Source organism: Eulemur rufifrons, chromosome 1 (assembly GCF_041146395.1).
Source record: "Eulemur rufifrons isolate Redbay chromosome 1, OSU_ERuf_1, whole genome shotgun sequence".
NCBI lineage: Eukaryota > Metazoa > Chordata > Mammalia > Primates > Lemuridae > Eulemur > Eulemur rufifrons.
The window spans coordinates 98,317,866-98,340,321 of NC_090983.1; the positions used below are offsets into that span (position 1 = coordinate 98,317,866).

At 44.6% G+C, this 22,456-nt stretch overlaps 1 protein-coding gene across 2 annotated transcripts in view; it reads left to right on the plus strand.

Moving 5' to 3' along the window:
• Positions 1–22,456, plus strand: part of CNTNAP5 (contactin associated protein family member 5) — a 770,280-nt gene that overhangs the window by 675,223 nt on the left and 72,601 nt on the right. For both annotated transcript variants that reach the window (XM_069473762.1, XM_069473772.1), the window contains exon 19: positions 1,813–2,037. In XM_069473762.1, the coding sequence (XP_069329863.1) occupies positions 1,813–2,037 (225 nt within the window). The remainder of the gene's footprint in view (positions 1–1,812; positions 2,038–22,456) is intronic.

Below are 22,456 nucleotides of genomic sequence, written 5' to 3' on the forward strand. Positions count from 1 at the left end.
CTATTAATAACAGAATGCTCTGAATTAGATGTCTGTTTAAGCATACACACAAACATCAAATAAAAGCCCTTTATTCTGTTAACTAGGAGATGGTAACTCAAAATGTAGGCCAAATGTCCCTTAGAAAATTCACCCAAGGAAAATGATTGAATCAAGCTGATAATTAATCAAAATTCACACTCTCGTAACTGTCTGCTGCATATTTTCATAATCAGGAGTACCGATGTTGTAACCTGCATGATAAATGCAAAACACTTCCCTGAATCTTTGATAAAAATGAACTAATATTCCCAATCTGCTAGGCAATACGCATAAATATACAACTTTAAATTTTTGGCACTATTACAGACTGTTACAGAATTTTCACAAGGTGGAACAAATTTGCAATAGAATTAGGAAGCAAAAGCTAGGTTTTGATTATCTTCTAAGGTTCCACCAACTCAATCAGAGAATTTCATGGAGAATTAGGAACATTCTACATGTTATTCAGGACAAAGAGAAATTAATCATGTCAATATGGGTTCATGTTTACTGTGCAACTTTTTCTGACAGAGATTTGCTGCCAGATCTAAGGTATGTTGCTCTATGAAGGAACCTTTCCTATATACTCTGATACTGTATAGAGATAAAATTTAAAGTGAAATCAAAAGTAGCCTTAATCTAAGGAAAATATCTCAGCATTTGGACAGATTTGCAGTCAATAATCAGATACATCATATAAAGGCTGTTGGGATGGGTTCAGGTTAAATCCTCTTCTAACACAAAGAGTCTGTAAGTTCAAACTGTGCTGGGCCACTCTCTTAAGTGCTTTGCACACACCATCTCATTTATCTGCATAGAAATACTGATGAGGTCGGTGTTATGATTCCCATTCACCAGATGAGAAAATATTCTCCACAGGATTCACTGACTTGCCTGGGACCACACAGCCAGCATGAAATCGAGTGAGACTTCACTTCTAGTGCTGATTTGTGCTGTGCTAGTTCCACTAAACTAAAATGGTAACAGTTGAGGTGAGAGCAACCTACAAGGAGGTTGGGTGATTTGCAGGTTCCTGCTAATTGAATGTCAGCAGTTTGTAGATGCCATATTTCTTCCTGGTGGTGGCAGACCTCCATCTAATGTGTTGTGCTATGGGATTGTTTCCCACAGAAAGACCTAAGTCTTTGCTATATTTTGGAAATGATGCCAATGCCTCGATGTCTAAAAAAGTGAGTCCAGGAGTTGGATCTTTATGCCTTTTCTATTGTTTCCATAAATTCCTTCTTCACTGTTCTCATTGGTCCTCACTTTGTACTCAGCACCATAAAGAATCATCGCTGCCCACGCCCATGGCTGACTCTCAGTAACTTAGAGCCCATTCACAATTTTCCTGAAACATCAGAAAAACACAAACCAGATCTCAATTTTGAAAGTAAGATGGTGCCAATAAATTTCTCCATGCGCTGTGCTGCAGGCAAGGACATTCGATCCCTGCTTCTCAGGAAACTAGCTTGGCACATGGTAATCATTCTGCACAGCTATGAATGTTGAACTGGACCTAAATTTCAGGAGGCAAATCTGAGCTCTCTCTTCTGGCTAGCGACCTTGTTCAAGGTGCATAAGACACCTCTGCGAGCCTCAAGTTTCTCATTTGTAAATAAGAATAATGACTTCTGCCACTTCAAAATTATTGTGGGGAACACATTATATGATTCATGTGAAACCCCTCACACCCTGCCTTGTGCAGAGGAAATAAGAAACACGCAGTTATGGCTATCCTGGTAATTGACTAAATGTTTCAATGTATGCTCTCCCTCTTATATTTTGCAGAGGTTTCTGCTGTTTTTGAGGCTGGCACGTCGGTTACTTACATTTTTCAAGAACCCTACCCTGTGACCAAGAATATAAGCCTCTCATCCTCAGCTATTTACACAGATTCGGCTCCATCCAAGGAGAACATTGCATTTAGCTTTGTGACAGCCCAGGCACCCAGTCTTTTGTTCTTTGTCAATTCTTCTTCTCAGGACTTCCTGGCTGTTCTGCTCTGCAAGAATGGTAAGTACTGATGGCATGAAGCCTGGTGGAGTGTCAGCCGGGGCCGAAGGGACAGTGCGTGCCCTCCAGAACTCTGCATAATTTCCAGCTCAAGTTGCTCCCACCTGGGCAGCATATTTCCAGACTTCCAGCCAAACCCTTGATTATACTTTACCTTTATGAGTTGCAATTGGTATTCAGGGCTGGTGTCGATTCACTGCTGAAGTTTCAAATGCATTGACTTTAATTTGCCTCAACTGTGTAGCAGTAATTCTTTATTATTTATTTTGTGCTGGAATCCATTAAGTGCAAAGGAGAAGATCATAAGCATATCTGAATTTCAGAAGGACACTTGCCACATATATCCTGTCATCTTTGCTGCAGTCCTCTTTACAAAGGGCTGTTAAAACAACGAGCATAAATGCAGGCTGCATTTAATAGAAGGCGATTGTCCAGGTCTTAGAGAGAAGTAGTCTGTGCGAGTCGTAACCTTGTAGAATAAAGGGCTTGCTTCTAAGAATCAGATTTTTTTTTGAGGCTTAAATTTCTTATATAATGACAAACTTGGCATTTGCTATTCTAAAACAATAATATTTGGGGCATTTTTTATTTAATAAAACTATAATACTATTATTATATAAATCACAATTTTATTTCTTTCTTTTTACAATTATTTTGACTTGATATAAAATTCACAAATACTTATAGGGAATTTTTTCCCATAATACTACATAAATGGATGAAATTATTTTTTTAAGGCTACATTACATTATTATTGAAGCTTCTGGACTAATGGCAAGCTCAGTATCCTAGTACCTGAGGAAGAGAACATTTCTCAATTTGCAGGGTATCTAATAGAACATAGGCTCTAGCATCTAAATTATCCATTATTAATTCAAAAAACAGGTGAGAATCAGATTTTAGAAAGAATGTGGACAAATGGAATATGAAATAATAACAATGATAGAACACAGTTCATGCAAAAAATGTTGAAGGGCACCAGTTCTGATGGGCACTAAGAGAATTCAGGTTTTCTCCCCATACAGCTTAATGCCACCCTGCAAGGATGAGGACCCTTGATCTAGTCACAGCCAAGGACACTATTAGGTCAAAATCCTATGAGGTGGGACAATTGCTGGAATAGGCAAAGAGTGCAAAGATGTGGACATTTCTGGAGTATGACCTCAAAGAGCACTGTCCTGTGATCAAGAACATGCCTGTCCTCCTCTTGCAATCTGCTGTTATCATGAGTTGAGTCTGGGCTTTTGATGGATTCTGCCCAATCCATGCAGCTAAGTTTCAGGGCGAACAGTGGTGGAGCCTGGCAGGAAGGAAGCCGGGGGTATGCCCCATACACGGTGTACTCTCTAGACCTTATGAGGAAACGCTAAGAAATGCAGCAGTAACAACGGTGACTCACATGATGTAACAGGCCTCATTGATTCTAAGAGCAAAATGGAAGGTAAGAACAGAGAGAGAGGGAGACAGAGAAAGAGAAACTAGGGTGATGACTGGTCATTCCAAGTCCATCTGGCCTTGCAGAGCCTGCAAGACGGAGGGGAAACATTATGGGTTGTTACACTGCCTATTTATCAGTAGCTTTGATGTGATTATGATTAGGATCATTATATAAACATACCCGGCCTTAAGCTTTGCCCTGTCATGCTTCTGTGGGTCGATAAGGCTGTCTGAGGCACTAAGGCATGTAGAGGTTCAGCAGGTGGATATAGACCGGCCAGCCAAGTAATTCACGACACAGCTGGGGCTGGAACCAGGTCTCCCAGTAAGCAACCCAGCAGTCTTCCTTCTAAACAAGATTATCCTCTTACAGTCGGGTTGGACAATAAGTAGTAAAACGACTGCAGAGCACTAGGGTGCAAGATTTCCTCCAGAGCATATTTGGAGGAAATACGCTATGTCCTTGTATATGGTTCCGCAAGGACATTTGCTCCCGTCAGGCTGTGCCCATGAAAACGTGGCTGCCACGAATACAGACAGTGCATATACATACAAGTGTATCAAATGGCACACTCAGACACAGACACACACACAGATACACACAGACACAGACACAGAGACACACACAGACACACACAGATACACACAGACACACACATACACACAGACACAGACACACATGTATATGACTCTATGCTGGGCACTGTTCTTTTAATCAACACAGGGCTTAATTCTCACAGCAACCCAATTTGATGGGTGGCATTAATATACCCAGTTTTTTATAGTTTTAGAAACAGATGCATATAATATTAAATAACTTGCTCAAACTCTCAGAGTAAATAAGCAACTGAGTTAGGATTCAACTTCTTTTTCCCAGTCTGGTGACATATTTTGTATTCTTAACCACACGGGTAAACTGAGTGTTTTGTTTTTTTGTTTTTTGTTTTTTTTTTAACACATAATGTTTTTATTTAATTGGGAAGGCATTCTTGAATCCTACCCTGCCCCTATCTTCTTACACCCTGAAGCCTTCCTTCATTAAAAGCTCTGCCTGATCCCATAGGGACCTGCATTTTTTTAAACCTTGGCTACAGGCAGGAAACAAGGAAATATTGTCTTATTTGTTTGCTTGTTTTGAGCTTAGGTCTCAGGGCATGTGTGAAAGCTCAAGTGTGAGTCCTTGCAGCTCAGGCTAACTCAGGAGAAATGAGTGTCCGGCCGTGGTTAGTAATAGAGCGTCCCCTTCCCCACCTTGGCTGAGGACAGCCCCAGTCCCCGTTGCTCCCGGGAGCCCCCCTGCAGCAGGCAGTGGTGGAGGATGTCCTGACTCCGAGTCCTGGGCTTCTCCTGCCGTCTCCTCACACTGCAGAGATACAACCAAGATACGGGCTCATTCCTTCATTCTTTCATTAACTTCCCGGGTAATTACAAGTCCAGCTGCACAGTATCGGGAACTGTGAAGACAAGCAAAGATAAGCAAGGCCTGGTGCTGTCCACAGATAAGGAAAAAGAGAGACTCAAAAACTGCCTTCAACTTTTTGCAAAGCAATCTAGACACAGGAGCATGTCACAGTATCCAGATTTTTAAAGCAACCTGGCTAGAAGGTAGAGTTTGACTAACTTTAAAGACAAATCTTCTGGGAATTCAGGGATTATAACAATGGAATAAAATACCTTGAGTGGTGAATTCCTTGTCATGGGAGGTCTTCAAATAATAATTAAATGATTATGTGTTAGAGAAAGCATAATAATAATCCCAGCAGTGAATGAGAGGGAAAAATAATTACCTCTGAGTTTCTTCCCGAGTCTTAGATTTTGTGATTCTTTATTCTCTTCTTGTGTAGTTTCGCATTAATATTTCTTTCTGTTAAGGGTTCATTTGCAGACTTTGAAATGCTGCTTTGAGGAATTAAGGATCGATATCCTTGCAGCTTGTTCGCAGTGTGCTTGTTCTATTCGGCCATTGACCTGATTACCAGAGGATCACGTGGCGGGGGGGGGTGGGGACACTGCATTATAAAGATCTAGGAGTATTTTTAATGTGACTCTGAAATTCTTTTGGAAGTTAAGGATTTACAGGTTGGAGAAAGATCAGGAGAGTGAAAACGCTAAAGGGTTTATGGGGAAAGGTCTTTATCTGTGAGCGTTTTCATAATAAGATTGATTCAACCCTCTCTGAGATGGAATGAAGAGTGTCTGTTAGTCCAGGTTTCTTAACCTTTTTTGATTGAAGACATCTTTGGGTATCTGGGGGAAATTATGAAGGCGTCCCTCTCGCTGTCCGCAGGAGACAGCAAATGTCCACAGCCAGGTTGTGCAACGTGGCCCTAATCTCAGCGCTTTTGGTTGAGCAGCTGGCGGATGGAATTAGGGGATGGATTGAGTCAATATGGAATAAAATGCTTGGCCTGCACGTTTATGTCATATCGCTGACCCGGCCGGGACCAGTGTGACCCCAGTCACTCGCGCAGGCCTCGCCCTGGCCAGGTCTGACTGGAATTCTTCTTTGTCCTTTATCATTATTCTTGAAATTTCTCCAACTAGAGACTTATTTGGGTTAAGCTGCTGCTACCTTTTCAAATGAAAACAGGTCCTTTTTCCTAAATGAAGAAAAGGATTTTAATTTCTGGGATGGGAGAGCAGAGGCAGAACGAGAGGCATTTTGAGGTCAGAGAGTCCTTCAGAAAGAGAAGGCCATCGTGGCTCCCTAACCCGGGGCTTTGGGCCACAGACACCTTCTCAGAGACGCGGCAATCAGAGGAGAAGGGTCTTTAAAACGGGAGAAGGGTCTAGAGAGGCAGATAAGAGCATTCTAAAGATAAACTTGAGCTTCACGGCGTTTTGTTGAGTGAAGGCTCTGCCTTCTCCATGGTGCCAGGAGCTCTCCTCACACTTGCCACTTGGCAAGTATTTGTAGAGCACCTCTCACAGGGCAGGTACCAGTTCAGGTCCTGAGAGACAGAAAGGACCCTGCCCTGCCTTTATGGAATCTGATCAGGGACAGGCACATAAACAAGGGCACTGGGTGCCGTAGACACTAAGGAGAAGGCTGTTAGAAGTAGAGTGGAAGCTTCATGGAGAGGGTGACCCTTGAGTCGGGTCATGAAAGATAAGTTTGTGTTCTCTAGCCAGACATTATATTTTTTTTTTAATAAAAAAACATTTCTTTGATTGTTCCTCCTTTTCTCCATTTTATTTGTATTTCAGAATGAAACATATATATTTTTCGCAATCAATTCTTGTTTCTATTCTTTCAGTGTCCGTCTTCTTGGCTCCCTGTTGGTAGAAATAAGAACTCAGGTTGAGAATATGTGCTAACTCTAATGCCGTCCATCTATGGAGAAATCCTCTGGGCCGCAAACCAAAGAGGCTCTCAGGTCACCTTCGCAGGTGGCTGTTCCTCTGCCCTCCAGCACCAAATGGTCTGTCTGACTTTGCTTCAGTGTTTCCCTTTTATCAATCTTCCTTTTTTAAACATATGCATTCATAAGATGCACTGTCTGCATTTGTGATTGCACACACCTTGGAGGGAATAATGATGAACTGAGACACTTTATGTTTTGAACAGACTAGCTCAAGGGAGGAGGGAGTAAGAAGGAATCCAGGGAGGGAGCATCTTCAAAGAAGGAAACTCCGCAGCTGCTGGCCGGGGCTGGGGTGACCATGGGACAGCCCCGCCCTCGCTGCTTTCTCACAGATGCCCTGCAAAGCTTAATGCTGCTTCCTGTCACCCCGTCTCTGACACCAGCACATGCTGGAGTCCCTTGGAGCAGCAGCAATGCTGGTAGACAGAGAAGCATGTCTCAGGAGGCTGGTTTCCTTGGCCTCACTGAGCCCCGACCACTTCAGTCTCTGGGCTTGTGTCAAGCAACACATTGCCGGTTTTGAATTTAAAATTCCCCAAACTCTTTTGATATCTCCCAGAATTTGTTTTGGTTGCTTCATCTCTTGCATTTCTGGGGTTTCCAGCCATCTCTTGCTGCCCTTTCATCATCCATTTCACAGTAATAAGGTCCTGGGTGCTGGGACCTCCAGAGGGTGGGCCAGAGTCCTCCCTGTCACCTCTCCCTCCTAGCAGAAGGGCAAAGATGGGGCAGGAGCAAAGGACACGTCCCACGTCACACAGTCAGTCTGCCGTGCTAAGCGGCGGGCCTGGGTGGAGAGAGAGAGGCACGCGGAGCAGAGCTGGACTGGGAGATCGTCCTGGCTCCTCTTCTCTTGGTTGCGGCGGCCGCCTTATTCTGTGAGGTGCTCATGAGTCCTTGAAGATGGCTCTGAGCTGAGTGGTGAACTGACTCACTTCTCAAGTTCCGTGCTGAAGCCCTGCCCCTCAGTGTGGCTGCATTTGGAGTAAGGGATTATTTAGGTTAGATGAGATTGTAAATCTGAGCCCTAATCCAACAGAATTAGTAACCTGAAAGCAGAAAACACCAGAGAATTCTCTGTCTCTCTCAATGCCACACAAGGCTTGAAGAAGGTGCCGTCTCCAAGCCAGGAGGACAGCCCTTGCCAGGAACCAGATCTGCCCGCGCCTTGTTTTTGCACTTCACAGCCTCCAGAACTGTGAGAAAATGAACTTCTGTTGTCTGGATCACTCAGTCTAGCGTGTTTTTTAATAGAAAATTGAGTGAACTAAGTCAAATGAGATAACACAAGTAGATGTGTTTGTAAATTGTAAATCATAAAACACATTTTACTTTCTTATTGATGGTGGTAATAATCTGAATCATCCTCATCCTTGGGTTATCAGAGCATGAATGTGACAGCTAGGATTCGGGACACTTGGGGTTAAGATTTAATACAAAGAGGAAATGAAAATTGCCCGGTGCCTAGAAGCAGAGCACTTCATGGGTGGGACATTACCCTGAAGAAGAGAAAGAAGGATCAGGCACAGGGTGTCCCCCTGGCTGTCACTAGGCACAGGCAGCAGATTTTAATATGTCCAAGCATGAAAATGAAAAGTATTAAGAATGACTTTCTCAAATGCCCTCTGAAACAGACCTTCTGGGAACTTCTCTGCTGTTTCTAAAAGAAAAAAAAAAAAAATGTGTGTATATATAGAGAGAGAGAGGAGAGAGAGAGGAAAGAGAGAGAGAACTATAAAAACTAGAATCTGGGGAACAGAGTACATATGTGGGACTAATGAAGAGTTCTGCTCACTGCAGGCTGGACTCTGCAAAATACAGCTGCGGAGACGTAGTCAAACATAAGGGAAACTCCCTGCGTCAACCGCAGCCACTCTGGATGTGGAGCTTGTGGGGCCGCATGTGACAGCAACAAAGGACACCAAAATAGGGGGACCAGCAGCTTTTGAGTCAGTATTTGCAGTCCCTCAGCAAAGAGAAGGAGTCAAAGGCTAGTATGGAAATGAAGCTAACGTAAATGTCAATATATAATTAACTTCACAAACATCCATTTAATACTTACTGCCTTAGTTTGCTAGGGCTGTCATAGCAAAAGACCACAGACTGGATGACTCAAACAACAGAAATTTATTTTAGAACCATTCTGAAGACGGGACGTCCAAGATGGAGGTATCGGCAGGGTTGGTGTCGGGTGAGGCCCCCTCTCCTCTGTGTGCTTGCGTGGCCTTTCCTTGGAGCACTGGTGGGGGAGGCTGTGTTTCGCCGGTATCTCTTCATTGAAGAACACCTACTCTAGGGTGAGGGCCCCACCCTCATGGCCTCCTTTAACCTTAGTTGCTTCCGTAGAGGCCTCATCCCCAAACACAGCCACACTGAGAGCTAAGCTCTCGCATATGAATTTTGTGGCGACACAAACATTCAGTCCATAACACCTACTGTATTCTGGGTGCTGTTCTGTGAGCTCATAGTAGAAAAGTGAGTGTGGTGTTGTTGACTTCAGGGAGACTCCTGCGGTGAGAGAACGTCAGCACACGGCGGGCCTCGGAGTGCTCTTGCATTGAATTGCGTGGTTTGAATTGAGTAGGCCCAGACGCTCTGCATCTAGCAAGTGCGGGACCAGCCCACGGAGTCCATGAGAAGGCGGTTATGGGATTGCAGCGGGGCCCCACGTGGGAGAGGTCAGATCCTCCTGGTGCCTCCCCAAAGGATTTTAGTGAAGATGGGCAGGAATATGCATTGTATTACTTGAATATTCTTGTTCTTGGTAATTAACATTCCCTTTGAGATCTGTCCTGCCTCCCGTAACGTATGCAAGGGGCTGCTGGGGAGGGGTCTCCGTGGGGCTGCCGCCACCTGGCCTTGTTTGGTTCTTCGGAGTCTTCTCACTTTGTACTTTCCCGGTTTAAACAACTCTTCCGAAATTTCCCAAGAATTGAGCAACTGTTTGTTTTTTCAGCAAGGCTGGTTGCTTACACCTGCAGTGTGAGAATCGGGATAATTATGATCAGCCCTTGTGACGCTTTATTGTTTGTAAAAAGAAGAAAGGAGCATACTGGGGCCTCAGGTCTTCGTCTGCAAATTTGGGATAATCGTGGCGGTCAAGGGTCTCCCAGCAGTGTTGTGGGGGATTAATGAGATCCCGTCTGGGACGGGTTCAGAGGGACGCAGATGAAAGATGTGGAATAAATACAGAGAAGGATTATTACACAACAGACCAAAGTGCTGGCAGGTTACTGAGCCACCTTTATTTTTAATATATTTTTTTAAAGCCAGGAGTAGAGAGAATGGGGGATTGAATGCTTAGCTTTTGGACTAGAACTCTAATTAGAGGTTTAAGGATTAGGAAAATAGTTGGAGTCAGTGTGAAGAAAGCTTTTTCTCAGAGAAAAGACATGTTTTTATTCTTCTTAGAGCACTTGACCTGTAAATACTCACATCTCGAGATGTGAAACAAATTCAGCAGAAGGCCCGAGCTCGGGGCTTATTCAGCTCTCCGTGCAGTTAATTACCTTTTGTTCGGCAAGTAGGCCTTGAATTATCACTATTTCTCCTAATTCAAAGTTATTGAAGATGTGTTTCCACTTTAATAAGTAGCTTGACCTCACAGTGTTAAGAAAGGAGGACTCTGGAAATCAGATCCCCTATTCTAAAGCTGCGGGGAAGAGAGAGGTGGGGAATAGTTTCAACCTTAAGAATCCAGTTTAAATTTCTGCCACCAACCACACACAGCCTTCTTTGATCTCCCAGCTAGAGAACAGTTGGTCCCAGCTGAAGCCTATAAAGTGCTGACTATGTGCCGAGATGTAGTTTCATCGCTGTGCATGATTAAATCATTTCATTCTCACACAATTACTACGGAGTTGCTACTAGTATTTCCCCATTTTACAGATAAGGAACTTTTGGCCCAGAAAGGTTAAATGACTTGTTCCAGAAGACACAGCAAGTACTCCGTGGGGCTGGAAATCAAAGCCCGTTAGTCTCACTTTTTAACTTGTCAACCCTCCGCTCTGGTCTCTGACCTGTCACTGTACTATGTGTACTTCTCTCATGGGACCTGTCGTTTCCTTTCAGTGTTTGTGGGAGCTTTCTTCTAGGTCTTGTGCTTTGTCAGGAATTCTATATTCGATTCCCGGAGCCCCTCGTGCTACCTTGCTTATAGATCCTCATTTAAAATATGGGCCAGGCAGGAATAATGGGGCGATATATAAGGAGTGCTAAAACCCCACTGGGATATTTAGAAATACACTGCCAATAAAAGAGGTTGCCACATACCTCCCTATATTTAGCCAATCATACTTTGGTGCACATGGAGGTACACAGGACTACTGAGTGAAGAAAAAAATAACGTGTCTTTACTGGTGCGGATTTCTGTGATGTGAACCGCAGGGTGCAGCCAGAGCCCCCAGCTCCGAGACCGGCTGGCCGTGGTTGACAGTCACTGCCAATTGAAATGCTGCGGTGGAACAACACATCTAGGAGTGCTGCCTTCTCCAAAAAAGTGATTTTAAAAGTATTAGTAGGGCTCACCAGAATTTTTCTTTCTTTTTTTTTTTTTTTTTGGTTCAGAAAAATTGCGTGTAAAAAATGCATGTTCTTATTTAAACATGGAGGATGAATGTGCACATGTATCATCTCCCCCTTCTGAAACTCCTCCCAAATGACATTAAACAATTAAAAACCTGAAAAAGATAGCGACTCAAAAAGATGAAGAGAACAGAAGAGAGCTTAGTTTGAGTAAGACATTGCAACACAGTTTTGGAAATCAGAGAGCAGATGAAGGAGGAAGGCTGCCTCCAGCCCGGGCTCTGCTGGAGGCGTGGGAAGGGGCGGCCTGGGGAGAGCTCAGACCTGGTCGCTCTGCACAATGCGGAGGCCGCTGTGACCTGAAGGCAGGAGAGTCCAGGCGCAGCTGGCACAGGTCACTGTCTCATTCTAGTCCTGCTTTTCCCTCCTCAGGCAGATAAGCAAAGTCCTCCCCACTTCCACCTTAGACTGACTTGTTCTCTGGCATGCAGAAATTAAACCCAAGCCTGTCCAAAGCTGAGGGCCAGGTGTAGGTACAGGGACAGAGATGGAACTGAAGTGCCATCTGCACTCTGGGTTGTGGGGTCCCCAGCCTTATTTTTCTGCCTTTTTCCCAGAGTTCTTACAGTGAGACGTTCCTTTCTCCATACGAGAAATGAGAATGTTCTTCCATAGGAAAAACCCAACAGTCTCATGAAAATTGTATGTGATAACTAGAATTTTAGAGAAGTCTCCATTGAAAAAATAGTTCACCCATATGACGAATTGACAGTGACGCCCACCTGCTGGCGAGCTTAGTGCCTGTGCCCAGAACCTTCAACTCGCTGGTGGTGCCTCAGCCATAACTGAACAGGTAACCAAGGTGGTCCAGTACTTCCAGGAAACCCCCAGATAAAAGATAAAGATAAAAGCGAGCAAACAAAGGTACTTGGAGAAAACAGGAAGAATACAGGAGGCAGAAGAAACATTAAAAACATATCTTTGGAAAGATAGGAGAATATATGAATCTATAAAGCAAGAGCATGGTCTTTAAAACAAAACTGGCAAATAATGAGAAAGAACTCTTGCAAATGTGATAGAGAAAATTTTTTTAAATCTAGAAAGTTGGAAGGTAAAATCTGAGAACCCCTCTAACAAGTTGAACACAAATACAAAAAGAGTAGACAATTGAGAACAAAAAAAGAAATTCAGAGTCAAAACATGAGGTCCAATATCTAGTAGGATATATATAGAGAGAGAATAGATGTGGAGGGAGTATTAACAAAGAGATAATTGAAAATACCTTATAGAATTAAAGAAAACTGATGTAAAAGTTTGTTTCCCTACCCAGCACAGTGAGCAGAAAAAGCCACACACACCAAGGCAAAGACAGAGTCCTAAATCTCTGAAAGACAGAGAATAGGAAGCAGACAAGCACAGAACTTCTCAATAAGCGTGAGCAGACTGTGAAAATACATCTTCACAGTGCTAAGGGGACACAGTTTTCAAACTGGAATTCCATGTTTTGGTCAAGTTATCAGTCATGTGTGATGTCATTTTTTAAGACTTCCTAAATATCTCTACTGGGACACTACTCAATCTGATACTGCATAAAAATTGCCCCCAAATTTAGCACCTTAAAACAACAAACGTTTGTCACCCTATACAGTTCTGGGAGGGGTCAGATCTCGGATTGTTTCAGCTGGATGATTCTAGCTCTTGGTCTCTCGGAGGTCAGATTCTGGTCCTGGGCTGTGATAATCTGAAAGGTTTGATAATCTGCTTCCAAGCTCCCTCGTGTGGCTGTTGACAGGAGCTTTCAGGTTCCTGACATGCTGTCTTTTGAATAAGACTGCTTAGACAGCCTGCCAGCTGGCTTCCCCGCGGAAATGGAGTAGAGGGGAAGCGCGCAAGAGAACCGCTGGAACAGAAATCGGACTTTCAGAACCTAAACTCGGAAGGGACGGTGCTACCTCGTAAGCGGGGGTTACACAAGGGTGCGGACACCTGGGGGCAGGGGTGTGGGACGCCCTCGGGGAGGCTGCCTGCCACAGTGTGCTTCACCGAGTTGAAGAGGTGTATGAGAAAGAAAGACTCGAGGTTCAGGAAGCAGGGAACCCCACAGAGCAGGACGCGTAGTTTCAGGGCAGCAGGTATGCTGATGTTCCGGGGAATAGTCTAAGTCAATGGTTCTCAGACGGGCATGGTGTTTGCTTCCTCCCTGGGGGCCATGTGGAAATATATCTGGAGACGTACTTCATTGTCAAGATGGGGAGTGCTGCTGGTGCGCAGGGGGTGGAATGCACCCAGGGATGCTGCAACACCTACAAATCCAGAAAAGCCTCCATGACACAGAATTATCTGGCTCAGAATGTCCATAGTTTTAAGGTCGATGAAACCACATCTGCAGGTGTAGAATGAGACAGAAGGGGAGAGGGCATTTGGAGGGAGGCCCCTAAAGAAAGTCTGCAAGTGACAGATACCAGCTTAGGGTGATATGTACATCAGACAAACAATAAGGACTTTGAAAACCAGCCTAACCAAAATTGCGATAAACCTATATTGAAAATATGGGGAGGGGCTCACATGTGACTGGTAAAAAAGGTAATTCCTCACTGACCATTGTGGGAGGGAAAAGATAATATCTAAAATGGATAGATCAAGAAATGGCAACATATTTAATAAAATAGGGTTAATAACAAGAAAACTAATAGAACTAAACATGAGGAGGAGGCCAGGGGTGGGACAAGGATTGCTGTCTTACCTTAAGTTTTTCTACAGTATTTGACTTTGTAAATGTATTACTTTGATTAAAAAAGACTAATTAAGTACTTGAAAGGAATCCATTGTTAGAATACCAACAAAGTGATATGCAGTCTTGTTAAAATTCGTTTTTCTCCTTACCAATAAATACACATAAATATCGGGAGCATGTTGCTTAAAGACATGTGCGATGCTTATGTGGACAGTTGCACACATCACCTGCCCAATTTTTTTTCAGTGAATGTAGCGAATGAAGGGATGTGTGGAAGAATGGATGAAGAAATAATTTAATTGGAAACAAAACATATCACAAATGATTTTACTTTCGTAACAGTTAAGCATGTTTCATTGCAATAGTTCATGCTAAGGCCAAGAAGAAGCTCCTTGTTGCAGGATCCGTTTCAGGCCTTACCTTCTGTGGACTTCCTAGCGCGTGTCACGCTCTTACAGGAGTGCCGGAGCTCTGCTGGCCGCTTCGCAGTCTCCTGTGTGATACCTCATCCTGGGCTTGCCCTTTAAACATTGACTTTCTTGTGGCAGATCTGGCTTTTTAAAAATTGTTTTTGGAAGAAAGATACTCCCTCGCTGAGATAGCCCAACCATTTCTAAGACTTCAACTGGTGACCATATGCTGTTGAACCCCAGATCGAGATGCCCGGCTTGGGTGGATCTATTTGGCTTTATGAGGATTGTCTCAGCTGCCTCAGGGGGCAAGTTCACTTGGCCATCCCCAGGCCCCTAAACTTCAACATGTCCCAAATTGACCTCCAGTTCCACCCGGCTCCCCTCACCGCAGCTACATCTGCTCTGCTCCAGTCTTCTCCTTCTCAGAGATGTGTCCTATGTCCACTGAAATGTCCAAGTCAGAGACAAGCTTCACCCCCCTTCCTCCATCTCACCTCTCCAGAGTCCATCAATCTGCAAACTCTACTGATACACGTATAGCGTATTGTACTGTAGTGGCTTCCTCACCCTCTTTTAAACCCATCCAATTGTTTATATCTTACTTTGACTATCTTTGTCCTGGCCACAATAATCTTGCAACTGGATTACTGTCAGGGCGTCCAAATATTTCTCCCTAACTTTAGGCTTGTGCCCTTTTAATTCATTCTCTATTCTGACCAGGGTGATCTTTTAAAAATTCAAATACATGCATGCCACTCGTTTTCCGATAGCTCCCCATGGCCTGCAGGCTCATCTCCAAAGTCTCCTCAATCCCAGCTTCCTGCTTTCCTCTGAAGTTTCAATTCTTATTATTCTCACACCCCACTGTACCCTCTACCTATATTGAATTATGCTCAGATAAGTGAATACATCATGTTCTACCTTTACTCTGGGTCTTTGCACATTTTCTTACCTTTGCTGGAAACCTTTCCTTCTTTTCTGCTTCCATCCCTTCCTTGCTGGAAAACTCTTATTTCTTCAAGTCTCAATTTAATGTCACTTCCTCTGGAAGCTTTCCTGATCCCCTCTGAAAGACGATGTGCAGTGCCCTCCTAACGGGCTTCTGTAGCAGTCCATTACAGAAACTGTCATGGTCACTGTCAACTTGTATCCACCAATATGATACTAATTCCAGGACTCAGCACCCCCGCCTAGCACCATGAGGGGGCCCAGTGTCTACAGGCAACAAATACACCACCACTGTGGACAGTCTTTCCTCGTGAAATTGCTTTAGAGCTTCTTTTAACAATGGAGCACACTTTAGTTTTCAAGCAAAATATCCCTTTTAACTAAACAAGCCTAGTCTAATGGCCCATCTTGAAAAGAGTGCACTGTCCTATCTTTGTGGTGCACTAAAGCACACCTAAGAATGAAGGAGAAGAAATTAAATTGGTTAACAACTTTAGTTAAAAGCATGGAGCTAAAATGAGAGTAAAACTTCAAGAAGTTGCAGATAATAAAAATGGATTGCTCTCATCCTCTTATTTCTAATTTTGGCAGGTATTTTTCCTCTCAAAGTATGATAAGGTTCTGAGGAAAAATATCTTAAAAGAGAGGCAATTTATAACAGATAAAATACTGCATTCAAAAAAGATAGGGGAAAAAGCGTGACCAAGTCATCGGTTTCATAATGGTGATGCTGTTGGTTTTGAGGTATTTGCATTGCCGGCCTTGGCCGGGGCCTCCGAAAAGGCAAATGAGGTTAGAGATGAAGTGCCTGATAGTTCCAATGAAAGCACAATAAAAATCAAAGAATCAGTGCACGTAAGTCCCCTTTGAAGGTCCTGATTTCCAGCTTTCTGTAGCAATAACTAAGTAAACCTGGGTGTCCAGCAACATAGGCCGCCGACATTTGTCAGGCTTTTCAATAAACTGGCAATGAAAGGCCAAATCCGTGCAAGGTGGGAGATAAATTAGCACACAGCCAAAGGTACTGCAGAAATAAGCACCGGTTTCGTAGCTGAAATATTTTTTGATAAAGTAATAATCCGCCGTAATCTCTCTCCAGCTTTAAATAACAGCCGGTCTTTGTGCCGGCAATTTAATTTTGTTGGCTGCCCTTGTCTTACAAATATATTTAGTGGAGCCTGGAATATCATTTTGTGCTGAAAGCTGAAGCCTTTGTCATACTGAAGCTGGGCAAAGGCAATAAATCAAGGACAAAGTGAAAAGGAATAGAAATGGGCTATCGGAAACTTATTTCCCCAGAGCAGGCGAGCTTTCTTCCCATGCTGGCAGGTGTATGGCATCAGTCACGTCCCCCTGTTAAGTGCCTGTGTTGTAAGGATATTGACTCTCAACTACATTGCACCCTGGTTGGCATTGCTCCAAAGTGCTTAAGATGCATCTATGGGAAATACATGCTGAAAATAGCATCGTGAGAATATACAGCCCTAATTTTCTTTTCTTTTTTTCTTTTCCTCCTCTAAGAGCATTCTCCCAGGAAAGTGTCCCAGGATCCCTAAAATCAGCTTCTTCCACTTGTTTCCTCATTTGTGTCTGACCAATTATTAACAATAAATAACTTCTTTTTAAAGGTAAGGGGCCAATATACATTTAAAATGATAAAACCAGAACTAACGTTCCACGTGATCTATGTTTGCCAAATTGGCTATTATTGAGAATGGATAATGGAGAAAGAATGTTGAGGTGTTTATAGGGTGTTTGTTTTACCTTTAGCAACATAAATGAATAACAGTTACCATACTAGAAAGCCAGAAAGCCAGGTTGTAATTAATTTTCTACTGCTGAGTAATATACTTTTCCACAAATGTGGTGGCTTAAAAAACCAGACATTACTTCCCTCACAGTGTCCTTGGGTCAGGAGTCCAAGCACAGTTCATCAGGGTCCTGCTCAGGGTCTCACGGGTGTCAATCAAAGCATCAGCCGGGCTGTGGTCTCATCAGAGGCTTCCCTGGGGGAAGTCCTGCTTCCAGGCTCCCTTAGGTTGTTGGCAGAACTCAGTTCCTTGTGGTTTTAGAACCAAGATGCCCATTTTCTTCCTGGCTGTTGTCCAGGCTCTGCTCTCACCTCCTGGAGACCACCAAGGTTCCTTGCCATGCGGCACCTTCCACTGGTCATAGCTTATTTCTTCAAGCCATCAAGAGAGAGCAAATGTGGGTACGTATAAATGGACCTTGTAATTACAGGAGGGCCGTCCCTTCCCTTTTGCAATATAATGTAACCTAACCATGGTAGCGATATCACATCACCTTTGCCATATTCTGTCTGCAGCAGCAAGTCACAGGTTTCACCTACACTCAGAAGTTAGGGCTCTATACAGGGTGAGAACAAGAGGGTTTGGCCACCTGCGGGTCTTCCTGCCACAGTTCTAGTGCTTCCTGGTCATTAAAAACTAGGTATTCATATATTCATTCTAAGCAACAAAAATGAATGATGTATATTTGCACGAAACAAAATAGATAAATCTTACAAACTTCTTATTTTGTATTACTGTTTTTTATTTTTTTTTATTTTTGTAGAGATAGGGTCCTGCTCTTTCACCCATGCTGGAAAGCAGTAGCACAATCACAGCTCACTGCTGCTTCCAACTCCTGGGCTCAGGTGATCCTCCTGGCTCAGCCTCCCAAGTAGCTGGGACTGTAGGCGTGCACCACACCTAGCTAATTCTTTTTATTTTTTGTAGAGATGGGGTCTTGTGCTATGTTGCTCAGGCTAGTTTCAAACTTCTGGCCTCAGGCAATGAGCTTGGCTGGGCCTCCCCAAGTGCTGGGATTACAGGCTTGAGCCACCATGCCAGCCCTCACAAACTTAATGTTGAAAGAAACCAGGCCTAAGAGAGGCTCATTCTCTATGATTTCATTTTTTATAAATTTCAAAAACATACTAAATTAATCTGTGTTATTAGAAATGAGAATAATGCTTAAGCTTCAGGGATAGTGATGACAAGAGGATATAGGAGGGCTTCTGGGGTGCTGGAATATTCTGTCTCCTGAACTAACTAGATGGATTCCATTTGTGAAAACATGTGGATCATTGCATTTATGATACATGTATTTTTCCAAATGTAAATATAATTATGCCTTATACTTCAGGGAACAGTAAAACAACACAACACAAAACAAAGCAGAACAAAAACCCTGGATGACCTTAGGCCAGATGCTTAATTACTATGGGCCTCAGTTTTCTGAGCTGTACCATGAGGTACAGACGGGTAAGGCGGTTCTAACAGAATGTAGTCAGAGTTGCATAAAACCTCGAGGGGCTATGAAACTCACTGGATGACTGTGAAGCCCCCAGAATTCTCATCCCCGAGAGAAAACATTCTTCGTACACCTAGTGAACTCTCTTTTCTTAAGGTTTCCTTCAGCTCAAAAAATGTCTGTGGCCTACTGATGTGGCAACTTCTTCAGACCAGGCAACGGTAACAAAAAAGGGTGCAGAGCAGGAGTTGGGGTGGATCTGGCTCAGAGGCAGGAAAAAAGGTGGTGCATTGTAGAGAATTAAAAACAATAATGAAACCGAATACGAATCGGTCTGCTTGTGCTATCCGCATGCACCTGCCTTCGTCGGCAATGTGCGTGATCACACTCTCGCCTATCTCTGTGGACAGCGCCACCAGCGCCCCAGTTAACTTGGCACAGCTATACTGCCAGGAAGCATGTGGAGTGCTGGGCTGCAGAACTAGCTACGCTATGAGGCTCTATGCTAAAAAGTGTGACAAAGAAGAGGAGGGGTGAATGTGCACTCGCCAAACATGGGAGCCAACTCCAGAGCCCCCCTTCCAAGTGAGGTCTGGATGTTGAAACAGGGCAGGACACTTAAAGTGGTGTAGTCTCACTTGTCCCCCAGCATCATCCCCCAAACCCCACTGACCAGCCATGGCTCCTGGAACGTTCGGTAACTGCTCCCAGAGGTGCTTGCCTGAGCTGGAACCGGCAGTGAACTCATGAAGTACGTCTCCAGTTCAGCCATTCTCCAATCACTCCTTCCCCTGTGGCTTCAGAACAGATTCTGAATCCAGGAACTGTTGACCCCCTACCGCAGCAGGCCCCTCCCCGCAGGCCCCCACTCCCCACGCAGCCGGCCACCCCTGGGCCAGCAGCGGTCCTTTCTCCACAGGCCCCCAGAGATCCCCTCCCAACTGAGAGGTCGGCTGCATCCCTCCTCTGCTCAAACCTTCGGTGAGTTTTCTTCTGTTCCAGAAGGAAAGCCGAGCTCCTTCCTGGCTGCAGCAGGCCCTGCACGGTCTCTTCATTCCCGACTGTGCCCACTGCTTCCATCATCAGCCTGGCTCCGCTGTCTCCTCCTCATGCCCAGAATGTGCCCTGCAGGCTGCTGCCTTGAGCTTTGCACCAACCTCTCTGCCTGCAAAGCTATGTGGCTCGGTTTCATGTGGGACCCCGTACATGTTGCCCTGTCTGAGACTCTCCCCGCCCCCAGGCTGCGGGCTGCGGAATGAGCGCCAAGGAGTGGGGCTCATGGAGAGTGCACCGTCCCCACATCAGCCCTGACTCCCCTCTCCGCCTTCTACTCCGCTTGGTGTTCCTTCGTCAGCTTGGGGGCCGGAGCTGTATTCTACCCGTGTTTGTTGCCTGTCGTCCAAAACGTAAGCTCTGGCAGACTCAGGCATTGTCTTTTGTGTCTCCAGTACCTAGAACAGAGCTCAGCACTGTCAACAGTCACTAAACTGTTCAGCTGACCGAATGACTGAAAGTCTGGTTTAGCCTTTACATCAGCTGGAGTGGATTTTCGCCACCACCGAGGGTTCCTGTTTCCTTCTGGTAGAATTTTTCCAACTGATGGCCTGGCCCTGTGGGTCTGTTTGTCCTAATGACCAGAGGTTTGTAGGAATTTTAATCGTCTGTCATCAGAGTTTCGTCATAATTTTCTGCTTTAAAAAATCAGTAAGCAGTTGGCGATGCAGCCAATGGAGCACCTACGTGAAAGCAGCGTTCAGCCCCGTGTGGAACTGAAATCACTTTTGAAAGTTATGGTTGGTCAATGGGACCTGAGGGCTGAGATTTGTTTGAGTGATTTCATACTCCAGCTTCAGGGCTAAATTTGAGAACCAGATTAGACAATTCAGAATTAAAGAAAAGAAACGAGCAAAAAGGAATGGAGGCCCAGGAAGACAGAATAGCAAAGCTGTAAGACGATCTAGCTGTTGGTAACAGAGAGAGTTGGTGACAAAAGAAGAAAGCCAAGGACAGCAACCCGGCCGCTGTGCCCAGGTTCCGCAGACTTGTGTGTCAGCCCCGCACTCAGCATGTGCCTCTGCCTTGAAGTGTCTTCTCCTGGTTGCCGTGTCCTTCCCACGTGGGCTCTGCCTTGCTGACAGGCCTCTCTGTGTAGGGGTCTTAGCCCAGTAGGTGCAGGTGCACTTCATGTTAAGGTCTTAGAGAAACACAGCTGTTTGCTTTGCAGAACTACCTGGAAGGGCAGGTTCTCTGTCTTACAGAAATAGGCCAGATCTGCACAAAGAAGAGAACTTTAGTGAGTGTGCATGGTAGCGCCTTCCCCGACCCCCATCTTATTATGTATCCAGAGTCAAAACTGTGTCTACTGTCACTTAGATTAAGGCTTTAGTCTATTTTTTTGTTTGCTCAGAAGGAAAATGTGATTTCAGACATTGGAGGCATTTTGAAAGTGTCAGACTATTAGGAGGTCTCGTCATTGCAAAAATTGGGGATTGTATCCATCTAGAATGAATATTCCAGTGCTTCTGGCCCAGTTTATCATCCATTTGGTAGAATGATGGTTGTCTACTCCAGAGGGACGTCTAAACCAAGACCTGCTTAGTGGCCTAGAAGGACACGCCTGCCCGCCCTCTCCAGCTGCATCCCAAACACCCCCCTCGATGCAGGGAGAAGAAAGAACAGAAAGTAAAAACGCAGGGACTGTTGGAGGGATAGAAGGAGGAAAGGGCACAAAGAAAAAGGGAGGGAGGAAGGAAGCCAAAGAGAAACAAACACTAAAGAGGTGAAATTAGGAAAACCCTATCAGTGGAGATCTTGAGTTGAGGGGCTTCTAGTTTTCAATGTCTGTAATCCTCTCTTAAACACGGTGCCCCTCATACTTACTCACCAAGTTGTCATGCGCATTGGCTCTTTGATCTGTACACCTGCCTGTGTTAATCTAATTCGCTGTCATAGCCAACAAATCCCAAACCTCAGTAGCTTCCAACAGCAACTGTCACATCCTCATTGTGTCCCACAGGCTGGGGATTAGCTCCTATGGTTCTGCTCCATGAGGTTTTTCATTCAAAGTCCCAGGTTGAAGCAACAACTCTGTCTGGGACCTTCTATTCTCATGATGGAAGAAAATATCAAAGAAGCCTGTGGAAACATGCAGTGGTTCTTACAGTTTCTGCCCGCAGGCCCTGGGTCAAAGCCAGTCAGATCATCAAATCCCAACACTGCCAGGCAGGGAAGCACGCAGTTCCCACGAGGCACAGCCAGCCTCGGGGTCCTGGGAGAGGGTGTGTAATACTCACGCAAATTTGTATTTGGGGACAATAGTACAACCTACCTAACACCAGAGCCAGCAAACAAGGCGTGAGGGCCCATTCCACTCATAGGTAAGAAAACAGAGGGACAGAAAAACTAAAGAGAAACAGCCTGACCTAGACCTCGGGCTGTCTAATTTCCAGCCCATTGACTTGGCCTTTCCATCCACCTATTCATCTCTCACCTGTGTTTTCTTTTACACTAAGGTAGCGCTGCTCAAACTGTAGCAGGCACCAGAGTCGCCTGCAAGGCTCCTTGAAGCACGGATGAATGGGTGCCGCTCCCAGAAGTTCTGATTTGTTATGTCTGGTGTGGGGCCTAAAAAAATTTTTTTAACAAGATCCCAGGGGAATGTTGAGGTTATTGGTCCAGGGGCGACACTTTGAAAGCCATTGCCTCAAAGCACCATCTCCAGAGCAGGATGCAATGCACAACTG